This window comes from Oncorhynchus clarkii, chromosome 33 (assembly GCF_045791955.1).
Source record: "Oncorhynchus clarkii lewisi isolate Uvic-CL-2024 chromosome 33, UVic_Ocla_1.0, whole genome shotgun sequence".
Taxonomy (NCBI): Eukaryota; Metazoa; Chordata; class Actinopteri; order Salmoniformes; family Salmonidae; genus Oncorhynchus; species Oncorhynchus clarkii.
Window position 1 is genome coordinate 13,972,874 of NC_092179.1, and position 24,127 is coordinate 13,997,000.

The window sequence follows — 24,127 nt, forward strand, 5'->3', positions numbered from 1 at the left end:
GGAACCTGCAAGTAAGCATTTAGTTGGACGGTGTCGACAATGTGTATCCTGTACATATGACTAATAAAACTGGAAACTTTAATGCGTTACCCCCAACACTGTAGGTAATATAGTTGTTACTGTTCTCTCTCTACTCCCATCCTCTCTCTTTCCCTCTGTCCTTATCTTCACCTGTCATCTTTCTCTGTCTACCCCTCCCCCTGTTTTTTCTCTCTCTACCCCCTTCTCACACTTCACCCCTCCCCTCTCTCCTCTTTCTCAGAGAGAGGTGTTCACGGCATTTGCAGAGCTCTTCCAGGCAGCCTCGTCCCGGCCCCCTACGGTTTCTGTGCCTACCCCTCCTCCCGGGCCATCTGCGCTGTAGACCTAGGGTCATGGGTTCGATCTCTGCTGGGTTTAACAATTAATTTGTGATTTATAACACATACTGATCCCTACAGAGGTTTAGTTTCACTAAACTGCGAACAGCATATAGGAAAATGGCTATACTGTATATGATTGAATCCAATTTTATTGGTCACATACACATGGTTAGCAGATGTTATTGGTCACATACACATGGTTAGCAGATGTTATTGGTCACATACACATGGTTAGCAGATGTTATTGGTCACATACACATGGTTAGCAGATGTTATTGGTCACATACACATGGTTAGTAGATGTTATTGCGAGGGTCGCGAAATGCTTGTGATTCTAGATCTGACTGAAGTATAATCTAACATGTAATCTAACAATTCCACAACAACTACCGAATACACACAATTCCTAGTAAAGGGATGGAATAAGACTATGTACATATAAATATATGGATGATCGATGACCGTGCGGCATAGGCCAGATGCAATAGATGGTATAAATACAGTATATACATATGGGAGGAGTAATGCAAGATATGTAAACATTATTAAAGTGGCATTATTAAAGTGACTAGTGATCTATTTTTTAAAGTGGCCAATGATTTCAGGTATGTATGGAGGCAGCAGCCTCTCTGTGTTAGTGACGGCTGTTTAACAGTCTGACCTTGCATTCTGGATGGTAGCGGGGTGAACAGGCAGTGGCTCGGGTAGTTGTTCTCCTTGATGATCTTTTTGGCCTTCCTGTGACAGCGGGTGCTGTAGGTGTCCTGGAGGGCAGGTAGTTTGCCCCCAGTGATGCGTTGTGCAGATCGCACCACCCTCTGGAGAGCCCTGTAGTTGTGGGCTGTGCAGTTGACGTACCAGGCGGTGATACAGCCCAACAGGATGCTCTCAATTGTGTATCTGTAAAAGTTTCAGGATTTTAGGTGACAAACCTTAGTGGGAGTTTCCCCGAAGTGATAGTTTACACCCAGGGGATAGGTACAATGGCACTGTTCATCTATAAATCAATAGTTATACCATTGAGGAGTATACCGGTGTAGACCATTGTATACTAAATCCCATATACTTAATCAAATTTCCTACACATAATTTGTATTTCATAATTTGTGTGAAGAGTGTGGTGGAAAATGGTCTTAGAAATATGACACTTACAATAACTTGTGAATTCAATAAAGGCCTTTAATACAAGGGTATCACAGGCCGTGCTGGTCCGCGGAACAACCGTTTTCCTTGTGCACTGGCCCTGCTTTTATACACATACAGCATATGAGTCCATCCCACATGCAAATGAAGTTCCTTCCCTCAGTCCTTCTGCCACCATTATCTTTTGGCTTAAGTTTCTTGCATGTTCACGCCCAATAACGCCCATATCTGCTTTCAGTTAGGTTATAAAGGTGGCAGGACTCTTTCATGCCCTAAAAAAAAAATATATATCTATCATGGCAAGCACTCTCCTTGGTGTGTCCTTCTGGTATTGATCTGTCCTGCACTTATGTTCAGCTTAATGTGCACCGCCCGATGGGACTCCCAGTCACGACTGGTTGTGATACAGCCTGGATTCAAACCACGGTATCTGTAGTGACGCCTCAAGCACAGAGTTTTCTTGTGTTGGGGAATAATCAGAATTAGGTGGTAACATAGATGTAAGATGTTTTATATTCATCATATGTTTGTAAATTGCTTCTCATCAGAATGTTATTTTTGTATAATACTGTGGCGGGGTTGCAGTATCTGTTCTATGTCAAGACTAAGTTGCATGGCCGCAGAGAGGGGAGAGGTCAAGGTGTCATCATGTGTAAACATATTTTTTGCTCCGCTGTGTCTGTGTGCCAGTCACTGGATGGCAGTGTCTGGAATCATTCTATGCTCGCCGTGAGCTTGTCCAGGATTGGTTGTATCTAAATGACAATTTGATATATGCCTGTGGATATTGTTACGGATACCATTATCCTGTGTGTGTGTGTATCCTGTGTGTGTTTATTTTCTCTCCGTCTCCCCTCACAGGTGAAAATCATCACTCCCCAATCAGTCAACAATCAACCCATCAATCAGAAGACACACCTCCTCCTGTTTCCTACCCTATCACAGTTCCTTCCCCATGGTTTAAAAACCCCATCATTTGTTTGCTCTAGAGCTCAATCTCTTTGTAAATGCCATGTTGGTAGATTGCTGTTCTTCATAGATTTCAGTAGCTCAATCTCTCTGTAAATGCCATGTCTGTAGCTCTCTGTGTTTCACTCTCTCTTTGTGTCTTAAACCTCTCTTTTGTTTGAGCACCTCCAAATCACTTTGTCATCTCCTGTGAGTATTGTTTTTAGTTAAGGTGTTTGTTTGTTGCTGGTGGGAAAAGGGGAAACCAAGACAAGTCGCCCATGGGCATACACTACCCGTAGGTAGACTTTGTTAAACACACTAGTTAGAACTGGGCGGACCACCCACTGTATTTTTGGTTAGTTAGTTAGCTGTTGTTAAAGTAGGCTAGTCTAGCTTAGGGGTGTTTTTGTATACTTATTGTTTCTTTCCTTGGGTCCAGCTCAGCCCCTTTTCCTGCTCCCCCCATTACCGTGTGTTTATAAATAAACCTTGAGTTTGACGGTATTATTTCAGTTGTCGTGGTTATTTCGTTCACACTTACTTTGTCACAGCTATAATTTACATGAGTTATGTTACTGGTCTCATTACCATCCCCCCCCCCTAGACTGTCGGGCCAAAAGGGATTCGTAACAATATGTAGGAATGGTTTATGATTCTGGGTTTGAGTAAGGAGACAAAGCTGAACGATTTATGTCTATGCTGTCTGACTGTGTGTTCTTTGCTATTAAAGGATCTCAGTTGCAATGTAGAGGGGGCTCTCAGAGAATTCATTGATAGACACTGAATTGATCTGAGTCACAGGGTTGTGATAGAGCTCATATAATTAAAGATGGACTTTGATAACTAACTCTGACTTGTGTTGTGGTTTGCGCTGATGATTTGGTAAATAGAGAAAATTTCCACGACACTTGCCAAGCTATCTATTAGACATACATGTGGGGTTCCCACTTTTCATACTCCCCTTTCTGAAATCCTGATTTGTCTCTTTTACTTGGATAACCTCTTTACAGTTGTCTAACACAGTTGACATGCATGACAATTTCACCATTGAATATGTTTTATAAATAGCTGCAGATCTATAGTCAGTTCTTCCATATCACTAAGCATTAGTTCAGTAATAAATCAGATAACGAAACAACTGGTTATTGTTTTGAGCTTGATCAACGGTCAATTTATAGCAGGAATAGAAAAAATATACAAATTATAGCAAAAACCGCAGAAATTATAACGTATTTCTGTAGATTAATTTGTCTTGTTGTAATATTGGTTTTTTTTTTTTTTTGTCATTTGCTTTGAAATAGAGAATACTGCGGATCAGTTGCGAAGGAGCGAAAACTCTGGGGGCGTGGAACTTGAATCTACTAGTACCAGCCACGGGCGCTCCCACATATACATTTGAAGAAGTTCTAACAGAAGACAGGAGTGTTTTTACCAATAATGCACTATAACGTTGGATGCTGATAAACCCCACCCCAGAAGAAGAAGAGTGCGAGTTGTTGATTGATAGATATCGTTTGGGGATATCCATGTGTTCAGCTGATCTGCCGTATGTGAAAGAGAGAGGAACGGGGCAGACTTTCTGTAAGTATCCTAGGAACATCCAATGGTTGACATGAACAACAATGCTATCTATGTTGAACAGTGTTATATTTGTGCAAAAAAAGCAGCAGAGTTACGTATGGGTATTCATTCCCCAAGAGATATCAAGCAAATGCGTGGATGACCGTTTCAAGGTGTTTGCGCGTCACTTTGTAACACATTTTTAGCGCAATCATGGTTGACATGAACAACAATGCTATCTATGTTGAACAGTAGTTCATTTGTGCCCCAAAAAAAGCATCGGATTTACGCATGGGTATTCATAATCCAGGAGCTATCCAAGTAAATACATGGACGACCGTTTTAATATGTTTGTTCGTCACTTTGTAAATAAAAGAGAGCCGCACACTCTAGGAGCTCATGTGCAAAAATGTAATTCCCAACGTTTCGACAGCCAAGCTGTATTCATCAGGGTATAATCACAAACACTGCGGGATGACTCGTTTTATATAGTGTCAAAAGACACAGGTGTCTGTAATCATGGCAAGAGTGGCCTAATATCATTGGTTAATAATCAAATATTAAAATGTCATTCAAAGAACAGCATACAAACAACAAATGGATAGCATACGATCATATATTAATTTGACTACACAAGTTTACAAACAATTACAATGGCAAAGTCACAATCACAAGAATGGCTTCAGATCAAAGTCTACGTTGAGACCGAAGGGCGCAAGGGTCTTTAAAGTAAAGATCCAGGCAGCCTCTTGTTTCAACAATAAATTATCAAGGTCACCCCCTCTCCTAGGGGGAGAGGAATATCTTGGTGTGGTTCGTCACTTTGTAACACATCTTAAAGCGGCAATCAGCAGAGGAAACAATAACGAAGTGAATCCCTGCCACTGTTTCTATAAAAAGCTGAGGGATGGGGTTGGAAAAATGTAGCTACTCTAAAATTCATATACATCGCTGTGGATGCAAAGACTGACTATCCATGATATCAAAAATTATAGTTTTAACCACGTTTTGAGGCTATATAGTCAGTGGCGATTTTAGCATGTAAATGTTGGTGGGGCAAACAAGTAAAAAAATGTTAATGCATGACAGCAAAGACACAGCACTTAGCAATACATTAATTGCACTATAACGGTGACAAACGGTGCCCAGGAACTGTTGGTGCCCACATTAACCTGTCCCAACAGCAGAGCTTTCTTTTCAGCAACATGGGTTGAATCCTTACAACTGCTACAACCACTGCTTACCACTGAGCCTTGTCTGGCAGCGAAAGTGTATTCAGCTTCATTTACTAACTGATATGGCTGACTTGCTTAAACAACTGTGGTTTCTTGGTTTTTACTGACAATTGAGATGTACAAACTATGGAACAATGAGCAGATAAGAGGCCATCCATACGTTTTATTAAGAAATTGATGAGCGAGCTAAGACAGTCAACATAAATATTTGTTCAGCACTTTTGAAATGTACAGGAATTCGGATCATGGGCTGTTCTTACAGTATTCTTCCTGTACACCAAGTCAGAACCATAGGAAAAATAAAGGGGGCATATAAGCAGACAATAAAAGCTCTTACAATATTCGATGAAGACATTTCACCACCAAGTCATAACAGTGGGCTTAGTTACGAGGGGTAAAGGGATCAAATTATTAGGGTGAGGCACATGGGTAACTAACAGCTCACTACACAACATACACTTAGTATTACTTTCTTAGCCCGTAGTATAAATATCTCCAGGGGCGCAACTTTGGTTTTTAGAAGTGAGGGGGACATTATTATTATTATTATTAGTGATGCACCAATATTGTCAGAGACTCCAGTCACCCAAGTTCTAGACTGTTTTCTCTGCTACCGCACAACAAGTGGTACCGGAGCGCCATGTTGGGGACCAAAATGACCTTCAACCGCTTCTACTCCCAAGCCATTAGACTGCTGAACAATTAATAAAAATCGCTACTGGACTATATACATTGACACCCCCCGCCCTGTACACTTCTGCTACTCGCTGTTTGTTTGTTACCTATGCATAGTCACTTCGCCCCCACCTACATGTACAGATTACCTCAACTAGCCTGTACCCTCGCACACTGACTCGGTGCCAGTGCCTCCTGTATATAGCCTCTTTATTGTTATTCTTATTGTATTACTTTTTATTATTACATTTTATTTTAGTCTACCTGGTAAATATTTTCTTCTTCTTGAACTTCACTGTTGGTTAAGGGCTTGTAAGTAAGCATTTCACGGTAAAGTCTAGACTTGTTGTATTTGGCGCATGTGGCAAATAAAATGTTGATTTGATATGACATTTTTGGCCGATACCGATATCCAATATTTTCCTCACCCCAAAAAAACAGTTCAATAACCGATATATAAAAAAAATTTGCTGCCTTTTAAGTATTCTTGTACAGTTAAATAGGTAACACATACACATGGACGCAGCAGTCTAAGGCACTGCATCTCAGTGCAAGAGGCATCACTACAGTCCCTGGTTCGAATCCAGGCTGTACCACAACCAGCCGTGATAGGGGGTCCCATATGGCGGCGCAATATTGACCCAGCGTCGTCCGGGTGTGGCCGGTGTAGGCCATCATTGTAAATAAGAATTTGTTCTTAACTGACTTGCTTAGTTTAATATAGGTTACATAAAATAATTTTCAAATACAATAAAAAAATGTATTACATACATACAACCTTAAAAGTTTCTGAACAAACAGAGTAAAAACTCAAACGGACGACTAGAAAAAGTGCAAACCAAGTTTAATCACCCACTAGGTCAAATAGCTGAAAAAGATGAGCACAAATATTTATACCCTCCTACTAGGCGGAGTCAACTCCTTGCACATCTAGACAGCCAATAAATCTCTGTTGCTAGTCAGGAACTGTTACTGTAATTTAATTATACCAATTTGAATTCATTAATTGAATTCCCTTAATCTATTTTATGAGAATTTGTAAGATTCTTGTTTGCATAAAATAGAGGGAGAACAGTCTTTTCAATAATAGGTAACAGAATTTATTCTCGGAGCGCGCTGCCATGTTGCCACGAGCAACAGTTTATATACAATAACATGACGTAATTTCATTGCTTAACAGAATCCCCTCCTCTCGACCGGGACAAAGGGAACTTTAAAAGTTCATTCTGACCACCCTAGCACATACACAGAACACAACTGAATTAACTTTTGACCCCTCAACATTATCGATCACCACTTAGCTGACAGTTCTAATTAACAGAAAACCTAAGAATGCACTCACTGTCTTATCTAAAACACCCCAGAGCTAAGTTTTGTCGGTTCAACCATAGGTTAACTACCTTATCTGTTTACTTAATCCACAACCCATTTATTTTTTCCTAGTTGGAATGGTGTTCCTTAACTTGAATTACTCCTTGTCCGTGTTACACAATCCCTTCTTATGAACTCATATTGTTAATCAGATATAATAAAAAAGAGCATAAGTTTACTTAGTTACAGTTCCATTTAAAATGATTTGTTCAGTCATTTAATCATCATTTTCCTAACAGGAACTTGACTGGTTCTTCTCACTGGTGTAGTCATGGCCCTGCCGGATGCTATAACCTGTGTTGGCGTGGAAGGATATGTGTGTGGGATAGGACTGTTTTTTTTCTCTCACTTCATCAGTTTACTTGACCTTGGGCTGAATTCCTCGCTCCTCCCTGTCCCACCATTATCAGTGACTAAAACCAGATTATTTTGCTTTGCCTCTCTCCTTAGGAGCCTTGATATTCAACCATAACATTTTTGACAGAATGTAAACTTTCTGTCCTCCACTCGTCTCACTCATTAACTTTCCATATGCCACGTTCTTATTACCCCCTTCATTGACCCCAACCTTCCTTAGACATGTAATCAATAAGATATGGTAACCTTAATAAGTCTATTTTAAGCTAGAATCCAACAATACACACTACATATTTATTTATATACTGGGGCAGCAGGTAGCCAAGAGTGTTGGGCCATTAAACGAAAGGTCGCTGGTTTGAATCACCGAGCCAACTAGATGAAAAATCTGTCTATGCCCTTGAGCATGGCAGTTAACCCTAATTGCTCCTGTAAGTCTCTCTGGATAAGAGCCTCTGCTAAATGACAACAGAAAAGATATTCTTGCCATAACTCTAATATATAATTCTTATTATATCTTGTGTAAATTCATCCGGTGTATGTACATATAGATTGCATTTAGACTGCTGTTACAGTCCTATTTGGATTGTGAATTTGATTCATTACGACATTTTATTATAAAATATTACTTTGTACTTGTTTGACATTTTACTGCATTCTTAGGAGCTAGTAACATAAGCATTTCAGCTAACTTTTTTAGAAAGCTACATTTTTAATGGGCATGGTCTAATAGATTCAACAAACAAAACACATATCTCATATCTTCTTTTTATGAACCAGAAAATCAATAGCTGTATCTGGTTGCTTATTAAAGTTAGCTGGCTTAATTGATTGTGATCGTAGTATACCACTCTGGTCCAAACCTAGAGGGGCCAATAGCTTGAAACCTGGTGTGACTAGGGAAGTTGTCTACATAGCTAAGAATGAATAGGCTCCATTGTTATGTTAACCGTTTAACCAGTGTGATTCATGCACTTCAAGGTTACGTCTCCGCATCACTTCAAGGCTGGAGAAAGTTGTTGTGTGGTCAATTGTTATAATAATGATTAGCCTGAGACAAGGTACCTTGGTTTAACCCTGAGAAAGGGCCTTGGATATCAACAATGCCGATATTATATACCAAATAGATGTGGAGTGATCAACACCCTCTCTGATTCCTCTGGAGGGTCAACCTGATCTGAGGTGGAACTCTACTCCTGCCCAGACTGCTATTTGTGGGGAACAGGCTCCTCCTATATGAGCGTGTACTATATTGATTGTGTTAGTTGATTGTGATCTGCACTCTAACTAACTTTCAGCCCATAATGTCAACTGGCAGTCATATATCATAAACATGTTGCAGTGTATTTTCGAATAATCAATAACTTGGTTGATGGATAACCATTACTTAGTTTTCACAATAATTTCTCTTTTTTCTCTCTCCAGAATTGACCTATCACAATTGAACTTTTGAGTATGGTGCCCCATGTGCTTGTAATGCAGCCCAACTCAATGTGCTGGGACGGATAGAACTGACACAACATGGATAACGCCTGTGAAAATGCCAGAGCAAGAGAATGGAATAATGATGATGGATACAGCCACAATAATATGGCTCAGTGGGAAAGTGCTCCCCCTGCTGGTGAAAGACAGTACCTCACCCAACAGGAAAGGGAACGCCAGTGGCTGAACCATGAGAAAGAAGCTGCCATACGGGCCCACTACAACTCCCTTAGACAAAACTCTCCAATGGACTTCCGTGGACATGGGGCACAAGAGACCCAGCCGCCGCATCTGTATCATCAGGACCATCACAGAATGGCTCCGAGTCAGAACATAAGGGATTGGCCAAATCTCTATGGACCCCTGAGAGGCCAGGCATCCCCTAATGTAACCTTACACCGCAGTGGAGAGATAACAGAAACATGGGCTAAGCATGAACCCCACTTCCCCAGCTATGAGTTTTTGCCCCCACTCATTGTCGAAAGAGGGGATGAGGATATAACCCATCACCATAAAGCTGACCGGGATTATATGGTTGGTCGGATAGTGAAACATAACAATCTCCATTGCTTGGAAAGCAAATGGCAGATGTTAGATCCCACCCATTCCAATGGACATGCTAGAGGTCATTTTAATGAACATTCAAGGGGACATTCCTATTTCATGGTTCATTCTACTGAATGCTCAAAGGGAAGTTCTAGGGGTGGGTCTAGTGGATGTTCTAGGGGTGGGTCTAGTGCACGTCCTAGGTGTGGCTCTACTGCATGTTCTAGGGGTGACTCTAGTGGACGTTCTAGGGGTGGCTCTAGTGGACGTTCTAGGGGTGGCTCTAGTGGACGTTCTAGGAGTGGCTCTAGTGGACGTTCTAGGGGTGGCTCTAGTGGACGTTCTAGGGGTGGCTCTAGTGGACGTTCTAGGGGTGGCTCTAGTGGAAGTTCTAGCGTCTATTCCAGCAGGTCTCCCTGGCTGGACTTCCAGGCTAAGCATGTCAACCCTTTTCAAACTATGACCAACAGTTCTACAGACATTCAGAACGCCAACATCACTCCAACTGTTCCTATGGTCAACAACAAACACAGTGAAACAACATCAGGACATACAACTGGTCCTGCGAGATATTCTACATCACTTGTGCAGACCTTTACTACGACTGCACAGCAGTGTGTTTTTACGGATTTCCCTTCCACGGGAGGTACAGAATTTGGTGTTGTTGACCTAAAAGCAGCCCAGGTAACACATGCAGACACCCATGGTATACTAGGACCTAGTGTTCCTTCCCAAGCCATAACACAACATACAGATCATCTTCCTGGCAATGCTGCTCTGGTTTCTCACACACAGACCTCTACCACCCCTGAACAGCAACATGCTTCCTCTCCTTCTCTCACTGACACCCCTCAGGAAAAACCTCATAAACATAAGATCTCACTCAAGGAAATACAGCACTGGCCCCAGAGTGTTTTAAGATCTAAAAATGGACCTGCAAATGGGAATAACTCAACACAAGACCCCTCTCAGTCCCTACAATTCAGCACAGAGAAGATGTATGTTTTACAAGCAGGCAAAACACAACTACATCTAAACACCAAAGACTACCAGGCGAGGCCCCCTGAGAGGTTTAGTGATGAGGACTCCACTATACGGCTGGAGATTAAGTCCACCCCCAGGTACATGACCCTGACGGCAGTTGCCACCGCTCCGCCGCCCACCGTGGCTATCGTCCCGCCAATGGGTCCACAGCAGTCCCCAGAGCCCATGGAGACAGAGAATGCAGGCAATGAGCTGCCATTTAAGATTTTACAGGCCTGGTCCATCAACGAAAAACAGGCAGAAAACCTGTGGGAAAGAGCTAAAGATGATGCAAGTTCTCTCTCTGTCCTAAATGAGATGGTTCAAGTTGAGAGTCTTCTGGAGTGTGATAAACCTGTAGATGCATCTGCAACAAGTTCAATGGCATCTACAGGAGAGGACAATGATGATGTCCTTCAGGTCATCACACAAATGGACAAGATATCACCTTCACCATTTGTCCACACCAACCCTCATGCAACTGATATTGTATGCATCGGTGGTGCCCAGATAATCGTGGAAGGTAGCTCTAATGTTCCAGATGAGAGCACTCTTGATTTGTCCACAATTGCTGAAGTTCAGTTCAAGTTATGTGCGCTGCAGAGACTGGTTACTTATCTGGAGAGTGCGACAACAGTCACAGAGGCAAAGGATGGTTGTCTCGAGGCCATATTGGAGTTGTATTGGGGAGGGGATACCTCTAACCTGTTAGAAGCTTTAAAAGATCAAATGGATGAGAAAATCATGCAGGATGTGTCTGCCTGGGCCGCAGAGGATGAGAAGGCTGTGGTTTTCTTTGCAGTCAGTGGTATATCACTAGGGGAAGTGCTCGAGAAGTTTCCTATTCCAGTACATGTTGACACCTCTTCCCAAGTGGGTTACAGGTCGTCATGGTTAAATATCAACGAGAAGCTGAATGACATTGACAAAGATTCTGGAAGAGCTTGGTCTCTGTGGTTCATACCAGATAAAGCAGAGGACAGTTCCAAAGTGGTTGGGGGTGTCCAGATGGATGACACCTTCCACAGCAAGATGGAGACTGTGGAATTTCCTGCAGAAGCAACAGACTCAGACCTCACAACAAACACACACCTCACGATGGACGTAGACCCCCCAACAAACACAGACCTCCCAACAAACGCAGACTTAGAGACAGAACCCCTTTCCCCAATGATTTTGACCGTCCTCACACCAGAGGACGCTGTGAAACTGCTTGCTGAAACAGAGGCACCAGACACAGACCTCAAAACGGTCGTAGACCTCACAACAGACTCGGACACAGAACCCCTTTCCCCAATGAATTTGACCATCCTGACATCTGAGGATGCCATGAGACTGTTTTGCCAGATCGAGAATGGCTCTGACCTCCAATTCGCGTCCCCTGAATCCTGCTCTAAAAACAAAGATAAGACACAGACAAACCAACTAGAGAATATAGAAAGTGGCAGCTTAGATAAGTCCTGGCACTGTCCTTGTGGTATTGAAACTGACAATGGGTTTGAAATGGGCCTATGCTCCACTTGTCAGAGAGAGAAAGGATTGCAGCAAGATACAAGATGCATAACAATCGCTCACTGCTTTACCATGTCACGTAGAAATGATCAGGAGACAGAGGTCCCTAAGGACTCTGGGGGGAAGGTGACTGCTGTTGACAATCAATGCAGGGACAAGAAGCAGACACATTCAACTGAAGAAGAGGGTGATGACAATAAGACACAGGGTGAAATGCAGCAATGGACAGGCGTCATACCGATCATTGACTTTTTTTTGTGGTCAGATACAAGTGAGGATTCAGATCAGGAGACAGAGGAGAGCTATAATGAACAACATGCTCAGATTGAGGCTCATGCTTCTAATGTGAAAAGGACAGAGCCTGAAACTGATGCCAAAACACCATGTGAGTCAGCCCAAGAACGTACGACCCAAAGCAAAGTCAGTCCTGGTTCTGAGGATAGGGAAAGATGGCAAGAGAAGGACCAAGACTGTAGGATGAGTACATTAACACTTCCCAAGGTTGAAAACCCCTCTAAGTTAAGAGCTAACATCATAGCAGACAACTGGTGTTCACCTATAGAGGACTGTGGTTCACCTGTAGAAAAGTATGACAAAGTTGCTGACTTTGTCACCCAATACAAAACCTGCAAGTCAAAGCAAAAAGGACATAAAAAAATGGAAAAGGAGAAGACCCTCCATCCAACGTCATCTGACAGGCAAAGTTACAAGAAAAGCCATGGGAGAGCAGAGAGGGGAAGGACACCATCCCAAACCACTAAGTGCTCTGGGTTGAAGGCAACTGTGGATAATCAATGCAGGGACAGGAAGCCACATGCATCACACAAGTGGAGACATTCAACTGAGAGTGATGAAAATCGATGTAAAGACAAGAAGAGGGGATCATCAACTGTGAAAGTGTGTGAGGGCTGTCAATCCAGGGACAAGAAGCCACCGAAGAGGAGACATTCAACTGAGAAAGAGAGAGAGGACAATCAAAGTAGGGACAAAATGTCATCGAAGAGGAGAAATTCAACTGAAACTGACGGCAGGAACTCAGACTCCAAAGAGTTACAGTGCCAGTTGGTGGACATAGAGAGGGCCAGTGGAAACTCACTCCCGTGCCCTGGGGTGAAAACCCTCCATGTGCAGGGATCCTCAACCACCACCATTCCTCTCAAAATCTCCATAAACATCCCCAAAAAGCCTTCCATAAACGCCTCACCCTCAAAACATACTGAAGTCCCCAGAATGCCAAAGACTAAAGCCCAGAACAAAACTAACAGACACCGCTCCCCTGCAAAGTCAATGTCTCCTGTTGTCAAAGAGCGGCAGAGGAACGACATCAAACACAAGCAAAAAATTAAATGCCAAAAAGTCAGATTGAAAAAGCTGTCCTTACCCAAACATCTTGTCAGGAAAGGTTCTCCACCAAGCCGGAAGAGCGAGGAAGATTCTCCACCAAGCCGGAAGAGAGAGAAAGGTTCCCCACCAAGGCAGAAGAGGGTGGCGGATAGAGGAGAGTCTGGGGGTTTAGGGATAATGGTCTCTAAGATTCCTGACTTGTCCAAGAAACTAAAACCTACGGCAGAGAGTGACTTGACATCCCAACAGAAATTGACACAGATTCCGAAGGTGTTGAAAAAGAATGAGAAAGGAAGGTTGTCAAAAAGTGAGTGTGAGTACGACTCGCTGCCCCCCAAGCCAAAGCTGCCAAGGATTCCGAAGCTTCCGAGGACTCCAGAGGTTTCAAAGGATTGGTGTGAGAGAGAGAACAGAGAAGAGACATATCCCAGTGCTTCACCTGAATCACAAACGCTGAACAAATCTGCAAGAGTGGCACACAAGCCCAAACCTTTTAACAAGCCTGCCAGGCCCAATGGTTATAGCCCAGGTAGTCATGCTTGCCCTAATCCGGCCAGGTTATCACCGGAACATGACAACCGCCATTTTGGGGCAAAAGTCTCTGCGAGGCAGCAAGTGTTCTCAGATTGGGAGAGCAGCTTTGTCCCGACACCAATCCCCCGGACTCGCAGGCGATCAGGGTGTCCTCCAGAGGAAGTGGAAGGTTCACAGGCCAGTCCCAGGTCCAGCTCGGGGACCAGGATCATCCGACCCATTCTAAAACGTGTCGATGCTCCGCCGAAACCCAAGCGGAACATCAGCTTTCCTTTGAATCCAAGGAACGTGCACTACTTCAAGCCCTGTGAATATGAAAATTACGTCATGTTCAACAGGTCTTACACAGATCCGGAAGATGCACAGCGCTCTGATGATGAAGAGGAAGATGCTTCTGTGAACTGCCAGAACACGAAGGAACAGTCCCCCGTTATGGAGGCGAAGCAGCAAGATATAGGGGAGCTGAAGCCTGGACCAAGCGGTTTATGTGAAAAGCGCTTCAAAAGGAAGTGGGAAATGCAGGAGCCTGCTGCCATTTTGATGAAGGAGAGCATTGTTCAGGCAAAGCATTGGACGAAGTCTCTCCATCGTGATCCTCCAAAAGAATTCAGACACTCAGGTAAGGACACTATCGCAAGCCACTGGCAAAATAAAACGGCATGTATTCCCTCAAAGTTTTTGTGTAATATGTATAGCTAGCATGGGACATGAAAAACAAACACACAGAATAACACACAACAGGTCAATATTTAGATACATTTTGTTGGATTTCCAGTCATTGACAAGTTCTTCTGGTTACAGCAAAAATAAATGGAGTTGGTTACATCAAGTCAGAGAAGCAGAAGAGGCCAAATGAAATTGAAGGTAAGTTGCAGGCTATGCTAGCCTCACATCGTAGGCTACTTTTACAATTGCACCAATGATTTCCCAGTATTTCAAACTGTTGTATATGTATTTTTACTTTGATAAAAATGTCAGATCTAGACAGTTCGGTGTTGGGTTCTGATTGGAATCATCTAGATCAGTAGTTCCCAAACTTTTTATCGTCCCTTACCCTTCAAACATTCAACCTCCAGCTGCGTACCCCCTCTAGCACCAGGGTCAGTGCACTCACAAATGTTGTTTTTTGCCATAATTGTAAGCCTGCCTCAAACTCAACATGCGTTACATTTATTAAACATAAGAATGAGTGTGAGTTTGTCACAACCCGGCTCATGGGAAGTGACAAAGAGCTCTTATAAGACCAGGGCACAAATACAGTGCCTTGCGAAAGTTTTCGGCCCCCTTGAACTTTGCGACCTTTTGCCACATTTCAGGCTTCAAACATAAAGATATAAAACTGTATTTTTTTGTGAAGAATCAACATCAAGTGGGACACAATCATGAAGTGGAACGACATTTATTGGATATTTAAAACTTTTTTAACAAATCAAAAACTGAAAAATTGGGCGTGCAAAATTATTCAGCCCCTTTACTTTCAGTGCAGCAAACTCTCTCCAGAAGTTCAGTGAGGATCTCTGAATGATCCAATGTTGACCTAAATGACTAATGATGATAAATACAATCCACCTGTGTGTAATCAAGTCTCCGTATAAATGCACCTGCACTGTGATAGTCTCAGAGGTCCGTTAAAAGCGCAGAGAGCATCATGAAGAACAAGGAACACACCAGGCAGGTCCGAGATACTGTTGTGAAGAAGTTTAAAGCCGGATTTGGATACAAAAAGATTTCCCAAGCTTTAAACATCCCAAGGAGCACTGTGCAAGCGATAATATTGAAATGGAAGGAGTATCAGACCACTGCAAATCTACCAAGACCTGGCCGTCCCTCTAAACTTTCAGCTCATACAAGGAGAAGACTGATCAGAGATGCAGCCAAGAGGCCCATGATCACTCTGGATGAACTGCAGAGATCTACAGCTGAGGTGGGAGACTCTGTCCATAGGACAACAATCAGTCGTATATTGCACACATCTGGCCTTTATGGAAGAGTGGCAAGAAAGCCATTTCTTAAAGATATCCATAAAAAGTGTCGTTTAAAGTTTGCCACAAGCCACCTGGGAGACACACCAAACATGTGGAAGAAGGTGCTCTGGTCAGATGAAACCAAAATTGAACTTTTTGGCAACAATGCATAATGTTATGTTTGGCGTAAAAGCAACACAGCTGAACACACCATCCCCACTGTCAAACATGGTGGTAGCAGCATCATGGTTTGGGCCTGCTTTTCTTCAGCAGGGACAGGGAAGATGGTTAAAATTGATGGGAAGATGGATGGAGCCAAATACAGGACCATTCTGGAAGAAAACCTGATGGAGTCTGCAAAAGACCTGAGACTGGGACGGAGATTTGTCTTCCAACAAGACAATGATCCAAAACATAAAGCAAAATCTACAATGGAATGGTTCAAAAATAAACATATCCAGGTGTTAGAATGGCCAAGTCAAAGTCCAGACCTGAATCCAATCGAGAATCTGTGGAAATCTGTGGAAGAAAAAAATACAGTTTTATATCTTTATGTTTGAAGCCTGAAATGTGGCAAAAGGTCGCAAAGTTCAAGGGGGCCGAATACTTTCGCAAGGCACTGTAATAATAATCAATAATTTTGCTCTTTATTTAGCCATCTTACATATAAAACCTTATTTGTTCATCCAAAATTGTGAATGCTAATGAGAAGGGTGTGCTTGAAGGGATGCACATAAATCTGCAATGTTGGGTTGTATTGGAGAGTCTCTGTCTTAAATCATTTCCCACAGACACAGCCTGTATTTAGTTTTCATGCTAGTGAGGGCCGAGAATCCACAATCACATAGGTACGTGGTTGCAAAGGGAAACAGTGTCTTAACAGCGCGATTTGCCAAGGCAAGAAACTCTGAGCGCAGCCCTATCCAGAAATCGTCCCCACAGTGAGTGTACGTACATACCCCAACCAGAAGCCATGGATTACAGGCAATATTTGCACTGAGCTAAAGGGTGTAGAGCTGCCGCTTTCAAGAAGCGGGACTCTAACCTGGAAGCCTATATGAAATCCCGCTATGCCCTTTGACAAACCATCAAACAGGCAAAGCGTCAATACAGAACTAAGATCGAATCGTACTACAATGCTTGTCTCCGATGCTTGTCGGCTCCGATGCTTGTCGGATGTGGCAGGGCTTGCAAACTATTACAGACTACAAAGGGAGGCACAGCCGAGAGCAGTCCAGTGACACAAGCCTACCAGATGAGCTAAATAACTTCTATGCTCGCTTCGAAGTAAGTAACACTGAAACATGCATGAGAGCATCAGCTGTTCCGGGCGACTGTGTGATCTCGCTCTCCACAGCTGATTTGAGTAAGATATTTAAACAGGTCAACATTCACAAGGCCGCAGGGCCAGACGATTTACCAGTGCGTGTACTCCGAGCATGTGCTGAGCAACTGGCAAGTGTCTTCACTAACATTTCAACCTCTTCCTGCCTGAGTCTGTCATGCCAACATGTTTCAAGCAGATCACCATAGTCCCTGTGCCCAAGACCACTAAGGTAACCTGCATAAATGACTACCGACCCGTAGCACTCACGTCGATAGCCATGAAATGCTTTGAAAGGCTGGTCATGGTTCACATCAACACCATTATCCCAGAAACCCTATACCCACTCCAATTTACATACCGCACCAACAGATCCACAGATGATGCAATCTCTATTGCACTCCACACTGCCCTTTCCCACCTGGACAAAATGAACACCTATGTGAGAATGTTATTCATTGACTACAGCTCAGCGTTCACCACCATAGTGCCCTCAAAGCTCATCACTAAGTTAAGGGCCCTGGGACTAAACAAATCGCTCTGCAACTAGATTCGGGACTTCCTGACGGCCGCCCCCAGGTGGTAAGGGTAGTTAACAACACATCTGCCACGCTGATCCTCAACACGGGGGCCCCTCGGGTGCATGCTCAGTCCCCTAATGTACCCAGTGTTCACTCATGACTGCACTGCCAGGCACGAATTCAACACTATCATTAAGTTTACTGATGACACAACAGTGGTAAGCCTGATCACTGACAACGACGAGACAGCCTATAGGCAGGAGGTCAGAGACCCGAACGTGTGGTGCAAGGACAACAACCTCTCCCTCAATGTGATCAAGACAAAGGAGATGATTGTGGACTATAGGAAAAGGAGAACCGAGCACGCCCTCATTCTCATCGACGGGGATGTAGTGGAGCAGGTTGAGAGCATCAAGTTCCTTGGCGTTCACTTCACCAACAAACTAACATGGTCCAAGCACACCAAGACAGTCGTGACGAAGAAATGACAAAACCTATTCCTGTAGATTCCATTGAACCTATTTCCTTGGGAGACTGAAAAGATTTGGTATGGGTCCTCAGATCCTCAAAAGATTGTACAGCTGCACCATCGAGAGCATCCTGACGGGTTGCATCACTGCCTGGTATGGCAACTGCTCGACCTCCGACCGCAAGGCACTACAGAGGGTAGTGCGTACGGCCCAGTACATCACCTGTGCCAAACTTCCTGCCATCCAGGACCTCTATATCAGGCAGTGTGAGAGGAAGGCCCTAAAAATGGTCAAAGACTCCAGCCACCTAAATCATTGACTGTTCTTTCTGCTACCACATGGCAAGCGTTACCAGAGTGCCAAGTCTAGGTCCAAAAGGCTCCTAAATAGCTTCTACCCACAAGCCGTAAGACTCCTGAACAGCTAATTAAATGGCTGAAAGACCTGTGTGTTGTTTTTGTTAATGCAGACAGAAAATATAGTTGCGGAGAGTCCCTGTAATCATAGACTCGAATCATTCAGGTGAGAAAAAACATGAAGCAGATAGGCCAGTCGTGTGAGAAACACGTCATCATGTAAGCGGTCAGACAAGTGAAAATGGTCAGTAAAGACAACTTTAAGCTCATCTCTCAATTAAAAAAAATGTGTCAATACTTTGCCCCTTGATAACCAGCTTCTATGATAACTTCTCTATGTTGTAAAAGCGTGACATGGTCGCTGCCCATATCATTGCATAATGCAGAAAATACACCAGAGTTCAGGAGCCTTGCTTTAACAGAAGTTAACCATTTAAACTGTAGTGTCCAAAATGTATTTTGGAATTTTGTTGCATTACAACCTGTAATTTAATTTTTAAATGTGTTTTTCATGTAATGGACATACACAAAATAGTCAAAATTGATGAAATGAAAATAATAACATAAGCATATGTATTCACCCCCTTTGCTATGAAACCCCTAAATAAGATCTGGTCCAACCAATTACCTTCAGAAGTCACATAATTAGATGGTCTTAGGTGGACTTTATTTAACTGTCACATGATCTGTCACATGATCTCAGTGTATATATGCACCTGTTCTGAAAGGTCCCAGATAATGCAACACCACCAAGCAAGTGGCACTATGAAGACCAAGGAACTCTCCAAACAGGTCAGGGACAAAGTTGTGGAGAACAGATCAGGGTTGGGTTATAAAAATAAGATAAAAAAATTTGGAACATGCCACGGAGCACCCTTTTAAATCCATTATTAAAAAATGGAAAGAATATGGCACCACAACAAACCTGCCAAGAGAGGGCCGCCCACCAAAACTCACGGACCAGGCAAAGAGGGCATTAATCAGAGAGGCAACAAAGGGACCAAAGATAACCCTGAAGGAGCTGCAAAGCTCCACAGCGATTGGATTATCTGTCCATAGGACCACTTTTTAAGCCGTACACTCCAAAGAGCTGGCCTTTACGGAGAGTGGCCAGAAAAAAAGCCATTGCTTAAAGAAAGAAATAAGCAAACACATTTGGTGTTCGCCAAAAGGCATGCGGGAGACTCTCCAAACATATGGAAGAAGGTACTCTGGTCAGATGAGAGTAAAATTTAGCTATTTGACCAAGGAAAACGCTATGTCTGGCACAAACCCAACACCTCTCATCATCCCGAGAACACCATCCACACAGTGAAGCATGGTGGTTGCAGCATCATGCTGTGGGGATGTTTTTCATCGGCAGGGACTGGGAAACTGGTCAGAATTGAAGGAATGATGGATGGTGCTAAATACAGGGAAATTCTTGAGGGAAACCTGTTTCAGTCTTCCAGAGATTTGAGACTGGAACGGAGGTTCACCTTCCAGCAGGACAATGACCCTAAGCATACTGCTAAAGCACCACTTGGGTGGTTTAAGGGGAAACATTTAAATGTCTTTGAATGGCCTCGTGAATTTGTGGTATAACTTAAAGATTGCTTTACACCAGCGGAACCCATCCAACTTGAAGGAGCTGAAGCAGTTTTGCCTTGAAGAATGGGCAAAATCCCAGTGGCTAGATGTGCGAAGCTTATAGAGACATACCCCAAAAGACTTGCAGCTGTAATTGCTGCAAAAGGTGGCACTACAAAGTATTGACTTTGAGGGGTGAATAGTTATGCACGCTCAAGTTCAGTTTTTTTGTCTTATTTCTTGTTTGTTTCACAATAAAAAAATATTCTGCATCTTCAAAGTGGTAGGCATGTTGTGTAAATCAAATGATACAAACCCCCCCAAAAATCTATTTTAATTCCAGGTTGTAAGGCTACAAAATAGGAAAAATGCCAAGGGGGGGAATACTTTCGCAAGCCACTGTACCTGGCAGCTTCATTAAATAGTACCCGCAAAACACCACTCTCAATGTCAACAGTGAAGAGGCGACTCCGGGATGCTGGCCTTCTAGGCAGAGTTGCAAAGAAAACGCCATATCTCAGAATGGCCAATAAAAATAAAAGATTAAGATGGGCAAAAGAACACAGACACTGGACAGATGAATTCTGACTAGAAGACCAGCATCCCAGAGTTGCCTGTTCACTGTTGATGTTGAGACTGGTGTTTTGCGGGTACTATTTAATGAAGCTGCCAGTGAGGCATCTGTTTCTCAAACTAGACACTCTAATGTACTTGTCCTCTTGCTCAGTTGTGCACCAGGGCCTCTCACTCCTCTTTATATTCTGGTTAGAGCCAGTTTGCGCTGTTCTGTAAAGGGAGTAGCACACAGCGGCGTACGAGATCTTCAGTTTCTTGGCAATTTCGTTGCATGGTATAGCCTTCATTTCTCAGAACAAGAATAGACTGACGAGTTTCGAACCCACAAATGCTGATGCTCCAGATACTCAACTAGTCTAAAGACGGACCGTTTTATTGCTTCTTTAATCAGAACAACAGTTTTCAGCTGTGCTAACATAATTGCCAAAGGAATTTTCTAATGATCAATTAGCCTTTTTAAAATGACAATCTTGGATTAGCTAACACAACGTGCCTTTGGAACACAGGAGTGATGGTTGCTGATAATGGGCCTCTGCGCCTATGTAGATATTCCATAAAAATAATCAGCTACGATAGTCATTTACAACATTAACAATGTTTATACTGTATTTCTTATCAATTTGATGTTATTTTAATGGAGAAAGAAAATGTGCTTTTCTTTCAAAAACAAGGATATTTCTAAGGGACCCCAAACGTTTGAACGTGTGTGTGTGTGTGTGTGTGTGTTCACATGTTTTTGCGTATCTTGAATGGGATATGCAAAATGGGTTTACATTGAGCACCTCTGACTCCTAAAAGTGTTGGCCTTCAGGTCCAAAAATACACTTTCTGACCACTTGCATGTATGGAATGTTTTGTTCAAATCAAGAGGGGTGCAGTCAAAAAGGGATTGCAATCAAATGGAACGACCCATAAAGTAAAGAGAAAGCTCGGGGAAAAAGATGATGTACTTGTTCAGAGTGATCTTGTGTACGTTCAATAGACTTTTGAACTGAAAAGTCACCTTACTGATCCTTCATCTGCACTTGGAAAGCCAGTAGCTGGGGGTCGGCTATTTCTCACCTGCTTGCTTATGCTTGCCTCTTAGGTTCCTCTCGGAATTCAAGTCCCCTTCACGGTCACCATCCAGCTTCCTCTCAGAATGCAAGTCCCCTTCACGGTAACCATCCTACTGACTCTCTGCATGCAAGTCCCCGTCACGGTCATCATTCAGGTTCCTCTCAGATTGTAAGCCCCCCTCGTGGTCACCATTCATCCTCCAGCCAAGGGAAAAGAATTGAGCCAACGGCCAGGAACCATGGCTTTCCGGTGGACGAATGGAACGAGCGGTGGTCAGAAGACAGACGTGATTCGTAAGCCAATCAGTCGGCCATGACAGGATACACCAGACAGTACAATAGTTGATGCAACCTGCAAAGACAATGACATTGTGCCTATGCTGTTTAAAAAAACTTGAAACACTACAGACAGTGCCTAAATTTAGGCTACATTATGCAGTTTACTTTTCTACATGTTTTTAAATGAATAAATGTCTTATTTCTCTCCCTATAATAAGGTTGATTATCTGCGGTTGAAACAGTCAGGAGTGTGTATTATATACTATGTACATTGTTACTCTTGACACCTAACATGCTGACCAAACCGCCCGCTTGCGTGGGTACGCCATCGCATGCAAGTTGATTTTGTTCACCCACACCAGAAGCGATCAGGACACGCAGGTTGAAATATCAAAACAAACTCTGATTAGATTAATTTGTGGACAGGTCAAAAAGCATTAAACATTTATGGCAATTTAGATAGCTAGTTGCTAGCTAATTTGTCCTGGTTCAGTGGGGCAAAAAAGTATTTAGTCAGCCACCAATTGTGCAAGTTTTCCCACTTAAAAATATGAGAGAGGCCTGTAATGTTAATCATAGGTACACTTCAACTATGACAGACAAAATGAGAAAAAAAATCCAGGAAATCACATTGTAGGATTTGTAATGAAATTATTTGCAAATTATGGTGGAAAATAAGTATTTGGTCACCTACAAACAAGCAAGATTTCTGGCTCTCACAGACCTGTAACTTCTTCTTTAAGAGGCTCCTCTGTCCTCCACTTGTTAGCTGTATTAATGGCACCTGTTTGAACTTGTTATCAGTATAAAAGATACCTGTCCACAACCTCAAACAGTCACACTCCAAACTCCACTATGACCAAGACCAAAGAGCTGTCAAAGGACACCAGAAACAAAATTGTAGACCTGCACCATGCTGGGAAGACTGAATCTGCAATAGGTAAGCAGCTTGGTTTGAAGAAATCAACTGTGGGAGCAATTATTAGGAAATGGAAGACGTACAAGACCACTGATAATCTCCCTCGATCTGGGGCTCCACGCAAGATCTCACCCCGTGGAGTCAAAATGATCACAAGAACGGTGAGCAAAAATCCCAGAACCACACGGGGGGACCTAGTGATTGACCTGCAGAGAGCTGGGACCAAAGTAACAAAGCCTACCATCAGTAACACACTACGCCGCCAGGGACTCAAATCCTGCAGTGCCAGACGTGTCCCTCTGCTTAAGCCAGTACATGTCCAGACCCGTCTGAAGTTTGCTAGAGATCATTTGGATGATCCAGAAGAAGATTGGGAGAATGTCATATGGTCAGATGAAACCAAAATATAACTTTTTGGTAAAAACTCAACTCGTCGTGTTTGGAGGACAAAGAATGCTGAGTTGCATCCAAAGAACACCATACCTACTGTGAAGCATGGGAGTGGAAACATCATGCTTTGGGGCTGTTTTTCTGCAACGGGACCAGGACGACTGATCCGTTTAAAAGAAAGAATGAATGGGGCCATGTACCGTGAGATTTTGAGTGAAAACCTCCTTCCATCAGCAAGGGCATTGAAGATGAAACGTGGCTGGGTCTTTCAGCATGACAATGATCCCAAACACACCGCCCGGGCAACGAAGGAGTGGCTTCGTAAGAAGCATTTCAAGGTCCTGGAGTGGCCTAGCCAGTCTCCAGATCTCAACCCCATAGAAAATCTTTGGAGGGAGTTGAAAGTCCGTGTTGCCCAGCAACAGCCCCAAAACATCACTGCTCTAGAGGAGATCTGCATGGAGGAATGGGCCAAAATACCAGCAACAGTGTGTGAAAACCTTGTGAAGACTTACAGAAAACGTTTGACCTCTGTTATATACCCTTTGTTGGCAATGACAAAGTATTGAGATAAACTTTTGCTATTGACCAAATACTTATTTTCCA

The 24,127-nt window shown here is 43.1% G+C and overlaps 1 protein-coding gene across 1 annotated transcript; it reads left to right on the top strand.

Annotated features, from left to right (window-relative positions):
* The first annotated feature begins 3,845 nt into the window (after positions 1 to 3,845).
* LOC139392921 (uncharacterized) lies at positions 3,846 to 22,250 on the top strand. Its single transcript, XM_071141245.1, has 4 exons — positions 3,846 to 4,037; positions 9,080 to 14,714; positions 21,963 to 22,034; positions 22,138 to 22,250. Exons 2-4 carry the CDS (start codon positions 9,176 to 9,178, stop codon positions 22,248 to 22,250), a joined length of 5,724 nt encoding a protein of 1,907 aa, XP_070997346.1. The 5' UTR covers positions 3,846 to 4,037; positions 9,080 to 9,175.
* Positions 22,251 to 24,127: the final 1,877 nt, after the last annotated feature.